The sequence below is a fragment of the Parus major genome, chromosome 5, assembly GCF_001522545.3.
Source record: "Parus major isolate Abel chromosome 5, Parus_major1.1, whole genome shotgun sequence".
Lineage (NCBI taxonomy): Eukaryota > Metazoa > Chordata > Aves > Passeriformes > Paridae > Parus > Parus major.
Window position 1 is genome coordinate 35,243,074 of NC_031774.1, and position 17,502 is coordinate 35,260,575.

Genomic DNA, 17,502 nt, shown 5'->3' on the forward strand with positions numbered 1-17,502 from the left:
AATGACATCAAGCTCATGAAGGAAACCAGCTTTTTACAATTATCATAATAGGTGCCAGGTAGATTTCTCAAATATTTTTATAAACTCAAGCAGTACCTTTTCATGCTTATTGTGAACTTACTTGTCAAAACTGACTTGCGCTAATCCAGCAGTGAAGGCACTGTCAGAAACCACCTGTGCCAGCCTGGCCAAACACTCTGCAGCAGCACATCTTAGAAGTGGATTATTGCTTTCCAAGGCACCCATTACCAACATCAGGGCAGATCTTCTAACCTCTTCTGAACCTAAACTTCCCTTGCAGTTAGCCAAGTGCTAAAAATAAACATTAAATATATTAAAGAGACAGTAATCAGAGTGTCCTTTTCTGTCAGTCATGCAAAAAATACAAGAACTGCAGAAAGATTTTGACTTTCTTCCCCTCTGTCTAAGGAATTCCTCTCTTTCAGTTTGCTGTTATGAGAGTTAGATATCTACCACTACATAACTACATCACAGCACAACATTTTAGCAGCAACATTATGATTTTAGGAAATACTAGATAGATTGCAGTAGAACCAGATAAACCAACATATTAGCATAAAATTCAAAAAATAATATCAAGAAGAAAAACAGTGAGAATAGAGTAACACACACAAAAAAAATCTCAGTCCAAAACATCTGGCTAAGAAGAGAAGAATGAAAACTGCATATGAGCAGAGGAAAATACAAATAAAGCATCATGAAAAATGAACAAATAGCAGATAATTATGAGATCACTTTATCAATTGATATTTTTTTTATTTATACAGTAAGAAATACAAAAGACAGTAACAAAGACAGAAATTATACAAACAGAATTTTTCCATAGCTCTCTCATTTGAATAACATTAGTATGGATGTTAGTACACTAGAGTGTACTAGAACAGCTTTCCCAAAAACTAATATTAAAAAAGGGGAAATACTCAATAGTGATTCATTTGTACTCAAGAAAGCTATGACATCACAAAATAACATATTACCACAGAAAACAAGACCGATCAACTTAATTGTTATGCAAAACAAAAACTTCTGTGTACTGTGCTGGTTTGGACTAGGGTAGAGTTAATTTTCTTCACAGTAGCTAGCAGGGTGCCATGTTTTGGCTTTGTGCTGAACACAGGGTTGACAATGCCGAGTTGTTTTGTTAGTGCTGAGCAGTGCTTACACAGAGCCAAGGCCTCTTCTGCTTCTTGTGCCACCCCACCAGTGAGCAGAGTGGGGATGCACAAGGAATTGGGAGGAAACACAGCTGGGATAGCTGACCCCAAGGGACCAGATTTCATACCACATGGCTGTCAAGCGATAGCTGTTTAGCATAAGTAAGTTTTAAGTAGAATGAGCTACACAGAGATAAAATACTCAGTGATTTAGAATGTTGTTTGCCCAGCTTTACTGGCTCAACGTGAGTAGCTGGATTAGATGAAGCCTTAGGCAGACAGTTCTGAACTTACATGTAGAGGTGTTTTTTGTCTGGAATGGAGTTAATTTTCTGAGTAATTTTCCTAGTAGCTGGTACAATGCTGTGTTTTGTCTTTAGTACAAGAACATTGATAACACACTGGTGTTTTAATTGTTGCTAGGTAATGGTTATCTGCAGTCTAGGGCTTTTTAAATTTTCTGTGCTCTGCCAGAGAGCAGGGGCACCAGAAGATCAGGACAGCAGAAGCTGCAGTTCCTCAAGAACCATCTACTTGGCACAGACACAGGGAAAAAACCCAATAACATATTAGAAGATCCCTTACCAAAAATCACCACTGGACGTAAAGAGCATATGAAAGGTAGTTGCATAAATCGTAAGGGTATTGCCTAGGCATTTTTGCTCTGAGTACTTCTCCAGAAGCCTCCAGCTTCAGCTGACCTGCTGCTGTATAACTCTATTAAATAACTTTGTTTTTTAAATCTGATACCTGACACTCTGCTATGGGAAATCCAGAGTCAAGCTGGAAGAAGGAGGAAGCACACCAGAGAGTGAGTGTGTATGACAATGAAGAGACCAAGGGGACAGCTGTCTGCTCACTGGGGCTGGGCACTGCAAAGAGGCTTCTGTTTCAGCAATTAATCTCAAGTTGTCTGTGTGCTGCTCCTTGAACAGTGTGAGAATGCTCAGACAGCAGTTCTTCCTTTAACATGGAATCATATTCAGCATATAAAGCTGGGAGGAGGCAAGGGAATGTTTGGAGTGATGATTTTTTGTCCTCCCAAGTGACTGATAGGCATGGTAGAGCCCTGCTTTCCTGGAAACAGCAGAACACCTGCCAGCTGATGTGAAGTAGGAAATTAATTCCTTGTTTAGATTCGCTTGTGTGCATGGTTTTTGTTTTCCCTATTAAACTGTCTTTATCTCAACCCAGGAGTTTGCTCACTTTTACTCTTGCAGTTCTCTCCCCTATCCCACTATGGGGAGAGTGAGCAAGTGGCTGTGTGGCTGGGTTCAAACCACAGCAACTGATGTATTTGAACCAAGAGATGCTATGGTTTAGTGACATAGAGAGAAGGAGAAACAAAGGAGAGAGAGAGAAAGCAGATTACCTTTAAGGAAGTAGAAAAAGCTGACAAAACATGTAGTTGCACTATTTGTTGTCGAGATCCTTTTGTTTGTTTTATGCAATTCAACAACTGTTCTAACACCTGGAGCCTTAAACAAGAACAGAAAAGAAACCACATAATTGACAATTAAGGAAATAAATCAAGCCTTTAAATTTCATTTTCAACCTCATAACAAAGTCTATACATAAAACCAGACATGGAACAAATTAACTCTTGAGCCTTTTCCTTCAATTGGCATCCCTGTCTACTACAAAAAAAATTGTGTATTTCATATTAGAATATGAACTTCCATACATGAACATTTTACATTTTTTACCTTATATGTATTCACATATAATCATTTGTATCTAAGTAACATTGAACAGACATTATTAAAAGGAACTATGTATGGGAATAATGCATTTTGGACTTAGAATTGAGAAAGGAAGAGGCAAAGGAAAAAGAAAATAAAGAGGCATTTATCTGCAGCAATTAATTCAGGTCTTGAGAAATAAGTGCAGAAAACCAACCAGGAAACTGGTGACAGATGGGGGAAAAAAAAAGATGAAAAAAAATCTGTAATAGAAACAATCAATGAAGATAGAATAAAGAAGTAAAGACAGGTCAGAAGAACAAATAAATCATTTGGCAATTTTATTGGCAGGTATTCTCATAAGCAAACAGCTGCCTGGAACCTACACTAAACCCCAAGCATTCAAAGTTGGGAAGACATTAAGACTCAAGACTAAACATTCACCCCACACAGGAAACCATAAAACCTTCACCAGCTACAATGATCGTGATCTAACAATCGAGGTCTAACTATAGCAGGTTTTGAAAATATAAAGCTATTTAATTTAAAAATAATTAATCTGCTCTAAAGCTGCATCCAAAAATAATATCACACAGAAGCACATAGAAGAAGGAAATCTCATTCAAATATCTTCAGGAATTTTATGTCTTAGCAATCAGTATGCTTTTAAATGTGAAACAAACCAAAATGCCATGTATGCAGTGAGAAAATACATAGACAAAACCCATGAGAAGGTCTTGATCTCTTTCAAATATCCTTGTACCTTGACAGAACTGGGTTGAGACACCCCACCCACTTTTTATTAACAATGTATTATGTATTAAGCACCACAAAAATTGTGTAATGTCTCCATTTTGATCTGGCAATCATAATGTAACAATCTTTTTCTGCGTCCACAAATTTGGTATGACAGTAACCTCTTGCTGGATGGGCCTTTTTGTTGTCAGCAACTTTAAAGAGAAAAGTCCAATAATTTGGTGGTCAGAATTATGCTATTCAGATGGTTTACAGACTCCACTTGCAAAATTCATTATTTTCTCAGAATGGTTTTCTTCTGCATCCAATGTCAAACACCATGACCATCTTACAACATCTCCTAAATTCCCCAGCAGCTAGTTACTACTTTACCTGTGAGATTCTGTTATGTGGGCAAACACAACTCCAAAAAGTCGAGTTGCTGCACTGATAACAGATAATGCAGGAGGTAGTGGTTTAGGTACTGAATCCCCTTTTGCAAATTTCTCATAAATTGAATAAGGGTCATACTCCAAGCTGCCACCAGCTATGCTGTTACCTAAAAGGAGCTGTAAGAAGGAAAAGAGTGATAGACATATTTTTGACCAAGTCTAAATGAGCACTGACCTAAATAACTGTATGAAAATACAATACCTTTATTATAGAACAAAAAGTACCTGCTCTTCAATAAATCGGTGGTCAGTTTCCTGCAGTAAGGGACCGAGTAAAAGGAGATCATTCTCATGACAAAGGGATGGAAGCAAAGATGCAGAGGCATCAATCTGGCTATCTGTGACAGTCAAGTCAGTCACTAACTCTTTTAGAACAGCACTGAAGTTTCCTTTAAATTAAAGAAAAAAATATTCAAAACTATGGCTTAGTTACTTGGCACAAGCAACTTAGGAAGCAATATATTTATACTGAAATAGTAACATCCATGTAATATTTCTCTTTAATCTTCAAATAGTTAGAGAAGACTCACTGTTAGAGGGGGAACCACAGAGCAGTACCTGACATAAGCAAGCTAAGCACCCACAGCAATCTAGAAGCTGAAACACAGACTCTTTTCTTTACAGAAGGCATAATGCCATACAACTGATAAGCCAGTAAATTAGCTACATTTGCAAAGAAAGTAGAGGGGAAATGGCAGTTATGAACACAGATGTATTTTCTTCTATTTCCTGAGAATTAATGCTGTGGAATGTATTATGTAATCACAAAGGAATACTTGAACTTGGCAACCAGAAGTAATTTAAAACATCCACAGGTCTGATAAATAAGCAAAAGCTGATGAATGCAGTCCCCTATTTTAGGAGTTTGCATGCAAAAACCAAGGCAGAAGGAGTATATTGTAGGTTACATCATGCTAAATTTCACTGGTAGTTAAAACTTCCACATATTTTTTCACATAATATTTCTGACAAGGTTGTACATACTACAAAAAAAAAAAAAACAACACTGAGCATTTTGAGTCAGACAATTTAGGTCATTAAAATAGCGTTTGTAGTGAGAGAACATTTCCAGTGCTGAATCACTTATGATGAGAAAGCACTGGTTAGCAATTGTGTAGAAAAACACTGCAAAACTGATCTTAAAGAAAGTACTCAGTCTTTATACAAATATTATGTAATTTACCTCCAGAGCATTAAGACTGAAAAGTCAAGTCCTCCTGAATTGGGAATTATGAGCACTAAGAAGTGGGGAGGGAGGAGAGAAGGGCACTTAACACCATATAACCGATTCCTCGCATTCAGTTTTGTTAGCTGATCACACAGTTACATGTTTTCACTAAAGCTGCTTATTAAGTTTTCAACACATGGAAGTTTCAAAAAGTGGGACAACACAGTTCTCAGCACCTCATGAGCACAAGCAAAGTTATTAGCACAGTTGGAGCTGGTAGTTGCAACCAGCTACTTAACCCTTCTTGGAAACAGAATCTACTCTGAGGAAACTGACTTTCTCTCCTACCCATCTAACTCCTGGCCCTATCAGCCTCTTTCCCCTGCAGATATCTATCTGCTGCTTTGCCTACTTCCCTGACTAATTAAGCAAGTATGTAATTTTTCCAAAATACTTTACTCAAATCTAAATGAAAAATATTTGCAATATCAAATATATTGCAAGGTGCAGAGATAATATGTGAAAGGAATAGAAATAGAGCTTTTAAAAAAAAACAATGACAGTTAACAACTAGAAACAGTTCTTTCATTATTACTCATCATGACTATTTTTTTTTTTTTTAAATCTCCTTCTTATGAAAAATACCAGCTTTTGAAATAAAATTTCATGGAAATACCCAGAATTTTTTAACTAGATAAAGGTTTATTTTAGTCCCAGACAGTTGACAATCCTCAACACTTCAAACAGTAATACCCCAATGTAAAGAAGTTCTAAATTTTAAGCCAGAATGCTGTTTCAGCATTCTAGCTATTCATCTCATCCTATTAAAAAGGCAAAGTGAATGCCTGTATTCAATTCTATGGTTTAAACAGTGGAGCATAACAAGCACAAAAAGCTGAAGAATGAAAAGAACCCTAATGTGTCTGACAAAATGTATTAAATTCAGACAGCAGCAAACATCAAGAAATCTAATAGAATTCAAGCTACTGAAATTATTTTTGTGAAATTTTCGATTTGGACAATATAAGACTTTTTATATTAACAAACAAGAAATAAATGTCTTGAAAACATGAGAACATTATAATCCAAAACTAATGACACATGAAAATGATCACAAATACAATTTGTCATCTTAGAACCAGCTTTCCTTAGCTTAACAAATTCATACTTTGGACTAGATAAATTACAGGTCTTAACCATTCATACACAATGGAAGACAGCAACTAAAGCATGCTTAATGTATTTCACTGATGTTCAAGTTTACCTAATATGTTCTTCTCACACCTGTCACTGCTGAAATAATGCAAAGAATCAATTATGATTCATGCACACTCGTGGTAAAACTTAGTAAAATTCTGCTGTTTGATCAGATATGATTTTTAGTGATGACAAAACAATAAAAGAAACATTAAAAAGGCAGAAAGTGAGCAGGAAAGGACCAAGCAGAGCCAAAACAAGTCACGGTATCTCAGGCCTCAGAAATCTAAAGGCACACATTGAAAAACAAGCTTGGATATATGAATAGTCTGTTTTCAGCTGTTTATTTTCCTGGCTATTTTGTTTTGTTCTGCTTGTACTAAAGAAAACAAGTTTTACGCATAATTTACAAATACAAAAATCTTGAGTTACAGCTCCTGGTAAATGTTTCCATCATCAATTTTCTCAAAAAGAAACAATTTACAGATTTCTATCATCTGTCTAACTACCTGGGCTGAAGAAAAAAAAAATCAAAAGAAATAAAACCATTAACTGGTGAAAGCTTCTCAATAAGTGTGTCGCTCTGAGCCATGTAAAATAAGCCCTGCTGTGCAACACAAGAGTACTCCTAATATTGTCCCTGTTTAAAATGATTACATTTAGACATTGAAAAAAACCATCCTGAGTTCCATAGTGATACTGTTTCCCCAATCATTTTATTTTTAAAATTCACAGTATCTGCTAAGACACACAGTTTCTGCATGAAGTCTCATGCATACTGGAAATAATATGGAAAGAATGGCATTTGTTTCAAGTTTTACCTTGGAAACTTTTCATTGCATTTTTTAAATGATGCATACCTATATGTTAAGATATATAAAAATAAGTTTCAGCAATGTACGCATTTCCATTCCTTCCACACTCTCATACTCCTGTATTACACGAGTGGACACCTCTGAGACTACACCTGTTTTGATTTTAAGGCTGTTTTCAAGATTTCAGCAGGGTGCTCACTTATTTATAACAAACTCTTCATGCTTTTTCTTTGTTTATTGGACTAGAATGCAGCATCCTCGGCTAGGCTGCTCTTTCACAAGAGATACATTTTGCAGGTCACACCCTAAAACACTGTGTATTTTCAATGAAGTTAGAGCATACACAAAAATCCCAAACACACCAAGAAACTGCCAAACCCAGCCATACCAACATATTCTGTAACATGTTGCTCCTGCAATACAAGAACAAAAGGAGTAACTTGCTCTTAGGGGTGGAGATGCAGTTTTCAGCCACAAATGAGTATTATACACTATGCCTCATTATATACATACTTCTAACATGACAACAGCTTTAAGGCACAGGTCAAGGATTTGTCCCAGTTCTCTTAGCAGTTACCACTAGATGGAGCAGACTATTTGAGTAAGGATTCCCTCCAAGCTACACAGGACACAGCTAATTTAGAGCATTGTTGCTCCATATTGTCTGTGTCCTGAAGAATACCCTGTACTTCTCTTTACAGCTGACAAAAACACTTCAGTTCCTTACTGTAGTCCACAAACTACTGTACAGCAAACGATTTAAGGACAAAAAACATATTAAATATTTGAGCTGAAAGACCCATCCAACTACAGTGCATAGTTAACGGATTAGAGGCCTAGATTCTTTTTGTTATGTGCTCCTATAAAAAGTAAGTCAATCCCCAGATTTTGTTGAAATTGTTCTGTAAATAGAAACCTTTTATCCACAATCTGCACAGGATCAGATTAATATATCTGTAATATATGCTTTGTTAAATCAATTAATTTGAATTCTTTCAACGGTCTTCATACAATTAGTTTAAGCTAAAGTTACAGCTGTGGCAATTAGAATTTAATTAGGCATAAAAGAAAAGAAATTTTTCAACTAGTTTGAAATTGAAACATTGTCAAGTTTCAACCGAAAATGTAGCAAAAATGTCTATTTCTAACAGAGGTGTGTGTTAGTATTAGACAGGAAACAAGATCATGAACACTAGCTCTTCAAAACCACACTGACTTTGGTACAATTCATCAAACTTAAATAGAGGGAGTAAAATTTGGTTTTTAGAAAAAGTGGAACTAATTTTTGCTGGCTGAATACACGATGAACAAAAACTTAAAAATGGACCATAGAATTTTTAATGGATTTCTCCTTGTATGTAAATACATACCTTCATAGGCCTTTGGGGGCAATACTGCTAGTAATTCATAAAGTTTCTGTCTGTAAACAGTTGACGGTGTTTTTAAGGAATTTCCATATGATTTGTATATTGAAGAAAGCCTTAAAATGTAAAAAAGCATGTCAGAGATAGCAGGGACTTCAAATTTTATGTAACACTCCAGTTTCATCTGTACCACACGCCTTTAAAATCTATACATATTAGAAGTACATTTTGATTTGCATAACTAATAGTAAAAGGAAACCAATTTATTTCACAGGTTGTGACAGAATGTCTGTTGTCCATTTCCAAGTGTGATTTTCATTTAATACTAGAGAAATAAACAAGCTTTCTATTTCCTTTGATTTGAAATTACCTATGTCTATGACTACAAAATTTTGTGGCTATATTTCCCCAAGTTAGAGCTTAGAACACAAATGCATTGAATTGTTCTATATCCAAAAGGCAAACGTTTAATAAAACCCTTTCCAGCTTAGATCTGAAATTAAATCCATGTCTAAAAGAGGTTTTTCCAAGCATATCCTGGAACTTAGTTTCTTATTTAATAGAAAAGAATGGTGTATAAGTGCAAACGTATATTTTTAATTAAAAAAGCAGTACATAAAAACTGACTTAAAAAAACACCCTTGCAAGAAAGTCTTCCTTAGATTTTTCACATGACACTGGAATCTGTTTGTGTTTGCAAACACAAACTCCCTTTATAAAGTGCACCAATCAAATACAGATTATTCTAGCTTTTCAAATAACAGTTTTATACAGACACTTACTGTGTCAATAAATCAACAGCACTTGGGAGAGGAGGAAGAAGTCTCTGAACAACTTCATCCGTAAGAAGACCAGCACAATGGGAAACAAAGCTTTTAATAGCTAGAAAAGGAATTGGATTTCAATTTACTTAGTGTGAGATAAGTTGAAAAAAAAAACCCACATTAGCAAAGTAATTACATTACTACATAACTAATAATGTATAAAAGTAGAAATGAAAAAATTCAGATGCACAGTTTTAGTGTTTTAACCCAGACATTCATATCCTGACTTTTAATTGCATACATAAATGCAATTATTTTTTAAATTTTGTTATGGACTAAGTGATGGTATGTAATTCAACTACATGATAATTCTATAATAACAATAATAAAAAGAAAACAGAAGCATGATCAAGTGACTTAGTGCTTACTTTACTGATTTCCCATTAAAATTTAGTTCGGTTATTGTACTCTAGGAACCTATTATTATGTGTATAATTTACAGAAAACTAAACTTGAGTTTAATTTCCAAAAGCATCTAGAGAATATACCGTATAACAGACTTACTTGCTAAAGAAAAAATATTTAAAGGTTAATTGTTTAGGTACTTCTAAAATGAAATTACTATTGAATTCCACGCTTTGCGATGTATCTTAATAGTGAGAGAGAGGGGTGCTTACTACAACAGCATTCACATTTCCAGAAAGCCAAGTACCCTTTAGTACTCTGGAATACAAGACTGAAACACGTTAAGTATTTGAAGATCACTGGGGCAATTTCCTGGAAACCTAAATTCACAGTACTTCATGATAAAAAAATTGCAGCCTACCAGAGAGCAGCCACATTCAAAGTGTTCTTTCCTGCCTAAGAATTGCAACTACCTAATGGTAATTTTTACCCAAGTCCTTCCACTTTCACAAACTTTTTTGCATGACCCACAATTCTATTTTGCTTATAGTGAGTTACCTGTTAGGCAACAGAAGTACTATTTTCCAAATGTAACAGACTGTGTAAACAACAGAACATACCCTGCTTTGGATCTTCAGTCATCGTGATTTGTTTGCTAAAAGAGGGAAGCAACCTTCCTGATTATCATTTATTGCTTGAAAATCAACTGATTAGATGAAGTAGAGGAAAAACTCTTGGGTTTTTTTTTACTTTTTTTGTTTAGGCTTTTGTTTTGGTTGGTTTGTTGGTTTGTTTGTTTGTTTTCACAAAGATGAAACATATATGTAAATACTGATCTATAAGCAAGTATGTTGGGAACTGAATATGACCCTTACCATCTAGTGAAAAAAAATCAATATGAAGTGTCCTTGTCCTTTCAAAAGGGAAATTAACTAAGAGCCCAATTTTAAATATGCAGAGAAAGATAGTAAATCTGACTTACCACAGAGGGCACCAGCACGACCTTCCAGTGTTACTTGCCAGGTAAATGCATCTCCTCGTGTTTTCTCTGTTTCTAGGTCTTTAGGAGATGATGGAAAGATGCACTTCCACAGTAACAGCATTCGTGGTAGATGATGCTGGACAACTGCAGGACCTGTAAATTTTGGCAGTTGTTATGCTAATGCAAGGATTAATAAAACTAAATTTTCTTTCCTTCTTTTTTTTATTGTGTTCACAAAATCTTTACAGGATGAACAAAACCATATGCTACTTTCCCAGCCTTCTCATATGTAATTTCTCAAATATTTATTGGTTTGATACTTCATTTTCATATAAAACTACACACCCATTGACACATTTACTAGTATGTTACCAAAAAAAATACAATCTCTGTTCTACAAAGTACAGACCCTGTGCATGACCAGCATAAAAGAGATGCAAGGATCAACAGTGCTGTTTAGAAAAGCAAAAATTTGTTTTAGGTTAATTAAGTAATAACAATGTAAGAAAGAAAAAAAGAAGGGGAAGTTTTTGGGCAGGAGTAGCACATGAAAACATTAAAAATATGACCAAAGCAAATAAAATATATTCTTCATTAGTAATTTACTGATCACAGTCAATAATCTGACCATTAATACATCTTAGAAAGTTCTGTAAGATTTCAAATGCCTGACAAAAGGGTAATATAAATTACTAGCTCATTTTTTCTAGCTACAAATATTTTAAAATTCTTCATCACCACTAGGAGATTTGGTTAGATTCATTTTGAAATTTATTACCTACATTTAATTAATAGCAGTCCCACTCCAATCACTGTTTTTCAGAAATTGTTCTCAATGAACTAATACCAAATTTGAAAGAAATAACATTTTTTTATCTCAGAAAGTTTTTCTAAATATTCCAACATTTGGGGCTTTTTAAAATTATTTTGCAGCAGTAAATTAGACAAAATCTCAAACTAAAAATCAGAGACAGAACACTGAACACCTTAATGTAGATCAGGAAAAAATGTAGAAAGCTACTACCTAATGTCATGAGAGCAGCTATCAAGAGCCATCCAGCCTGCATGCGCTGCAGTGAAATGCGACTGTTCTGAGAAGCAGAACACAACAAATCCTCTGCTACTGTCATGATTACCTTCAAAGTAAAAGAGAAGGAAAAAAAAAGTAAAAAAGTAGAGCATCACATTTTGATAGCTACCAATTTTTTTTTCTATACTATTTGGTGTAATGCTTAACCCTATTTTCTTGCTCCCAGAGGAGAATGCCATATTCCTCTTACACTATGGCAATAAATTCAGGCTTATGAAGTTGCAATTCCTGACTTCAGTACTAGTCTGGGATGGCCTCAGCAGTTCTCTGGAGTACTAGGTAAGTTACTTTGCTGCTTTTACCCTCTCTTTTATTAACAGTAAAATGATAACTGATAATTTCCACAGGAAATTGCACTGGAAGGATAGAAGTGTTCTGATAGTATGTTTATGTCACAATGTGTGCATGACATCTATGAATTACAGCTCAGAAGAAGGGGTGAGTGATAATTCTCTTTTTATCCTTGTTCAAGAGTAAAGTCTATAATTCTCTCTGACCATTTTTCAAATCAACAAATGGTATAACTGACAAATAAATTAAAATAGTATAGTTTGAATTAATCCTATTTTAGCTGCTCCAGTATAATTGCACATGCCCACTATAGGCTAAATGCAAGGTGACTCTGCTTGTTACCAAAAGGTACATTACATGGTACAACTCACATGGAGGAACATCCTTGTGTCCATGCACAATTACCACAGTATGGCTACAAATGCTATAAGTATTCTGCATGTAGTTGGCTTCAATTATGTTTCACATATAAATATCACTAAAAAATATCTTAGAACTTGTATTATGTCCAGTCTCCAAAACAAACTGCTCACGAGTCAGTATTCCAAGTAAGAAGTGCCATTATCAAAAGTATCATTAAAAAGCTTCAGTATAGAAAATATCCTTATATAAATTTTTTCACACTTAAATTTTGAAAATTGTGAAAGGTTGCACATGCAAGTTTGTTTCATGAATGTTTGAGATGTTTACACTTCCAAAACTTCATCTGAAGTCTTTTTTCCAATATGAAAGTATTAGTTTCCCCAATTCCATAATGCATACCAAATCTATATTTGTATATAGAAAAATCTATATTCCTGATAGAGTTAACACATTTGATTCTAAAATAAAACAGTACCTTTTAAAAATTTTATTCCTAAAAATCACTACAAACTTAGTATACTTAAACTACCTGTAACGCAAACACGCTAGAAAGGATGTAATTTAATGATTTCTGACAGTTTTTCTCCACATACTAGGAGGAATACCTTATACCTGAAGAATTTTTAAAACTTAATTATAAGCAATAGGACTGAATATTAAATATACATAAACTCACTAATTTTATTTTCTTTTCATTCCACCTGCAACTCTAATTGCCCTCTCAAAGGATAATCCATTTATATAAAACAGCTTCTCTACAGATCACTATTGTCTATGTTTGATATTTCCTTCTCAAAACTGCTCTCTTTCAACTCCTCAGAAGAGGAGCTAGTCTGGAATCTGGCAGTGTTCCTAGGAGAGAGCAGAAAAGGGCTTTTGTCAACTGTTCTGTTCTTCCCCCTGACAACTTAGTACAGAATACAATGTTCCTCCCATATTTTTTGTGCCCTCCCATACCTCCTCCCTAGCCCAATTTCATCCTATTATATTCCACTAAAAGAAATCTTTGTTAAGAATTACGTTTCCCTGTTAAACAGAAAATTCAGCTCTGCTTAGGTGCATAGTATTTGAATGGCACTTCTCATCTATTGTAGTGGGCAAATTACATTAATTTTGTTCTCTCCACATGATCTTTCAGCAATCACAAGGAAAAGTTCGTGAGTCAGGACTCTGAATGTCCAGAAAGTTCTCACTATCCACTGACACTGAAATAGTTATTTTCAGAAGAAAGAATGCAAGTTTCTACATTATGCAAAAAATCAGCATGTACTGCTGACATTTGTGATCAACCATGGTTTTCCAAACATGAGTAACTCAGTGGATAAAGTATCCATTAAGATGGAAACAGTTCCTTCCCCCAGCTTTTATTTCTACAGCTGCATGTCCTTAAAACTTCAGAGCACAGCATCTTCTATCTGCACTAGTGAGGAGATTGGCATCTTAGACTGGGTTAATGCAAGAAGCTGATTTCTATTACATTCTGTATAACTAAATTAAAGTGTGCATTTGTTGGACTAGACCAAAGATTTTCAAGATAGTAACTGTAGTCATTGCTGTAAGCACTTATTAAGCTGTACACTTGAAAGTCATTCCCAAGAAACAGGAATTTCTGCTCCTGACACATGTGAGAAAAACACATGTTTATTTGGGTCATGGTATGCTTCAAAGTCCTCTTCTCGAGGAACCAAAGTATCTCATCAGTATCACTGGGTATGGTGATCATGTCTCAAAGAAAACATCCAAATACCACTGCAAAAAAATATAACAGCCTATGTGTAAAGTATTCAGCCCATACCTTCCCTTTTCCATGTGGAATTCCTAAAGGACAATGTTTTACTGCACCTAGCAAAGCGGCAACAGCAAAACTATAGCCAGTTACTGCTTCTGGGCAGGGTTTCAATGTGCTGAGACGTTCAATGCAACGATCCAACAGCAGGGACACGTAAGAGGGCAGTGCCACCGCAATACAGCGCAAACACCAAGCTGCTGTCAGTCTAACTGAAATGCTGGGATGAAGAATGACAGAAATTACTGCTTCCAGAACACCTGAAAAATCAAAAGAATAAACACACTTAAGAAAGAGGCAAACACATTGTCAAAGAAGCAAAAATGTATATGCTGGACTGGAAAACGTAACACAATCCAATTTCTATATTTCTCTTGAAAAAGTACTATTGTTTTTTATTTTTAAGTAATTGTAACAAATTGAAGTAATTAAGTTCTTCTTAGAAAAATCTACCCTGGATGAAAAGTAAGACTATGGAGGAAACCTAACATATTGCACAGTTATCCCCCAAAATGCATAGAAAATAGATGTAAGCTTCTGTAAGGATCCATGTCATGGATGCAGCTAAATGAGAACAATAAAGGTACCCATCTCAATTTACGTGTTTTATTATAAACATTATGAAGTGTTGTACCTTAAATACAACCCTTAATGAAGTAAAAGTTGATAAAGACAATTTTTTTAATTGACATACTTGTACAGGTTAGGAAAGATACAGAACTTTCTGGGCAATATTGGAAATCTTCCTACAGCATGTAAGGCAGTCAACTTTCCCTCCTCCCCATTTTTTTTTTTTAAGTTTATTGGAGGAAAACAGAAAATAATACAAGAACTATGGAGGATCCTGGTTAGGAGACTGAGCACCAAAAGAATAGCCATAAGAAATCAAAGAAGATCACAGTGAACAAATGAATATAAATTTAATTTGTACTCTGGCTCACAAAATAATTCAGGGCTTGTACCTGTACTGGAGTCTTGCAGTAATGGTGCTGCTGTAGTTCCTAAGCCATGAATGAGACTTCCAAGTTCCTGAAGTGCACACACAAGCACATGCTGACTTGCTGTTACATCTGTTGTATTAATTTTTGTTTCCAAGTTACCATCACTCATTGCAGCATCTGATAACACAGTACAAGAAAATCGCCATGAAATCATTACCAAAACCAGATGGGAGAAAGGCTTTTGCCAAGAGAAGTTGTTTATATTACTAAATGAGCTTTAACCATTACCATTTTTATTATTGTTTTCATAAAGGGTTACCTTCACTGAGACAAGTATATTTCTTTTACTGAAAGGATGCTGTAGTAACATCTGTGAGAGTAAGAGTGTGGATAAATGGAAAATTCATTAAATTGCTGATCTTTACATGATGGAGAACAGTAGCTAGCAAGAAGAGTCCTATCATCTGCCCTACCAAAAGTAACTTGAAGACAAACTTCAGTGTAACTTCCCAGATTTTACTGCATCATATGAAAAAAAAGGAAGAAAAGAATGAAATTTTACAAGAGCAACGAGAGAGAAGGCAGAGATGTGGAATGAAGAGGGAGGGAAAAATATTATTTTTTCTAAAGTTTATCTTTTGAGACACAAATAATTATGTCTGTTTAGACAACAAAACATTTACATATTTAAATCAGATACAACATGCAGCTCTACACCAGAAGACAACAGGTTATGTCCAGGATTCTTTCTTCTCCTCCAGAAGGACAATGATGGAAGACCAGAGGCTTTTTCTGGAAGCAATGTACAAGATCTTATCATGCAAGAGATCTGTTTTCTCCAGAAGAAATACTCATTTGTCATTTAGGAACAAATGCTTCTTTTTTGAACCTTTAGTAGTGTCAACTGCTCTGAACAGGAAGGCAGGATCTGACTAGACATGCATTATCTGCCAACCTAAACTTACTTTACAATACTATCCGTATGTTATTACTGCATTTATTTCATTTGTTAGTGGTTAAAATTGCATTTGCCAGGAATGGAGTGTTAAAAGATCTGTATATACTTGTGTGGCTACACACGTACGAAAACAACACACACAAGCAAATAACCAGCCCAAGCTAAAAACAAAGCAGCCCACCAAAAGCCCTCTACATTATCATGGTAATAAAGCAGCACTACATATTCTATTCCTGCAGATTCTGGAATAGGTAGTTGGACAATCACTTAAAAAAGGAAAAGCAGAGGCACAAATGGATAATCTTGTTAGACCCATACCTACAACTTTCTTCAGTTTCCAGATGGCCTGACAAATCTCCTTGGCAGCTGCAATCTGAGCCTTTTCCCCGAGCAGGCCTCCTACTGTAGCTCGAAGGATGAATGAGACACAGCGGCGACAGCCGATAGCGTCCACGGGACTCTGAATAGCCTTAGGGTGAGACTGAGACACAAGATCTAGAATATGGGCTAGGAAGGCAGAGAAGTTCCTTTCAAGCCATTGTGCTCCTAATGTAGAGACAAATACCACATATGCCTGAAAGAGATTGGAAAATAAATATATTTTAGAGCAAAATATCCAGAAATTCACTGCTAACTATCCTACATACTTATTTTTTAAATCTTCACATTGCCACAATTAGAACACTAAATTGAAATGATTTATACATTTCTGCATCCATAAATCACATATGTTCTCCCTATAAGGTATCTGCAATTTTTTATATCTATATATTATTTTAATTTTTAAAAAGAATTTAAATTACTATCAAAATTGGTATGGGTCCCTTCCAACTCAGCATATTCTGTGATTCTGCACTAGTAATATTGCAGCCTGCTTTGACTGTAAGTTATTTCGAGCTGCTTGCCCATCTCATCTCATTGCAGAGTGTGAGAAATGGCAGTTTACCCTGCACAGGCACTTGTTATGTAAAACATTGTGTTTGGTCTCACTGAACAACAGCTTACAGCTATTTAACATTCTGCACATGAAACCCAAATTTAATGTATGAATGCATTTTAAGAACTACTATGTTACAAAACTATAACCCATAACCCAGAGAAAATTTGGTTATTAAAGGGTCTGAATCAGGGAATATTTGCAGCCCCCAAGCACTCTTCTACAATGAATTTTAATAGTTTGCCTTGCAATGGCGGTACCATAAAAAGACTATGTTTGTCACCACACAGAGAAGGAATGCAGAATCACTTTACAAATCTAATCACTACAAGACCATTTATTTTGCCACATAATAAGCTCCCCTACAATTTCCTTCTATGTGCATATGTTGGATTTT

General features: G+C 35.2%; 1 protein-coding gene across 7 annotated transcripts in view; it reads right to left on the minus strand.

Moving 5' to 3' along the window:
* HEATR5A (HEAT repeat containing 5A) overlaps positions 1-17,502 on the minus strand; it is a 65,138-nt gene that overhangs the window by 27,321 nt on the left and 20,315 nt on the right. For all 7 annotated transcript variants that reach the window (XM_015629814.3, XM_015629818.2, XM_015629820.2 and 4 more), the window contains 11 exons: positions 16,487-16,742; positions 15,232-15,387; positions 14,279-14,529; positions 11,764-11,875; positions 10,740-10,892; positions 9,371-9,470; positions 8,595-8,704; positions 4,270-4,433; positions 3,986-4,161; positions 2,548-2,653; positions 122-312 (listed from right to left, as the gene is read on the minus strand). In XM_015629814.3, coding sequence (XP_015485300.1) covers positions 122-312; positions 2,548-2,653; positions 3,986-4,161; positions 4,270-4,433; positions 8,595-8,704; positions 9,371-9,470; positions 10,740-10,892; positions 11,764-11,875; positions 14,279-14,529; positions 15,232-15,387; positions 16,487-16,742 — 1,775 coding nt within the window. The remainder of the gene's footprint in view (positions 1-121; positions 313-2,547; positions 2,654-3,985; positions 4,162-4,269; positions 4,434-8,594; positions 8,705-9,370; positions 9,471-10,739; positions 10,893-11,763; positions 11,876-14,278; positions 14,530-15,231; positions 15,388-16,486; positions 16,743-17,502) is intronic.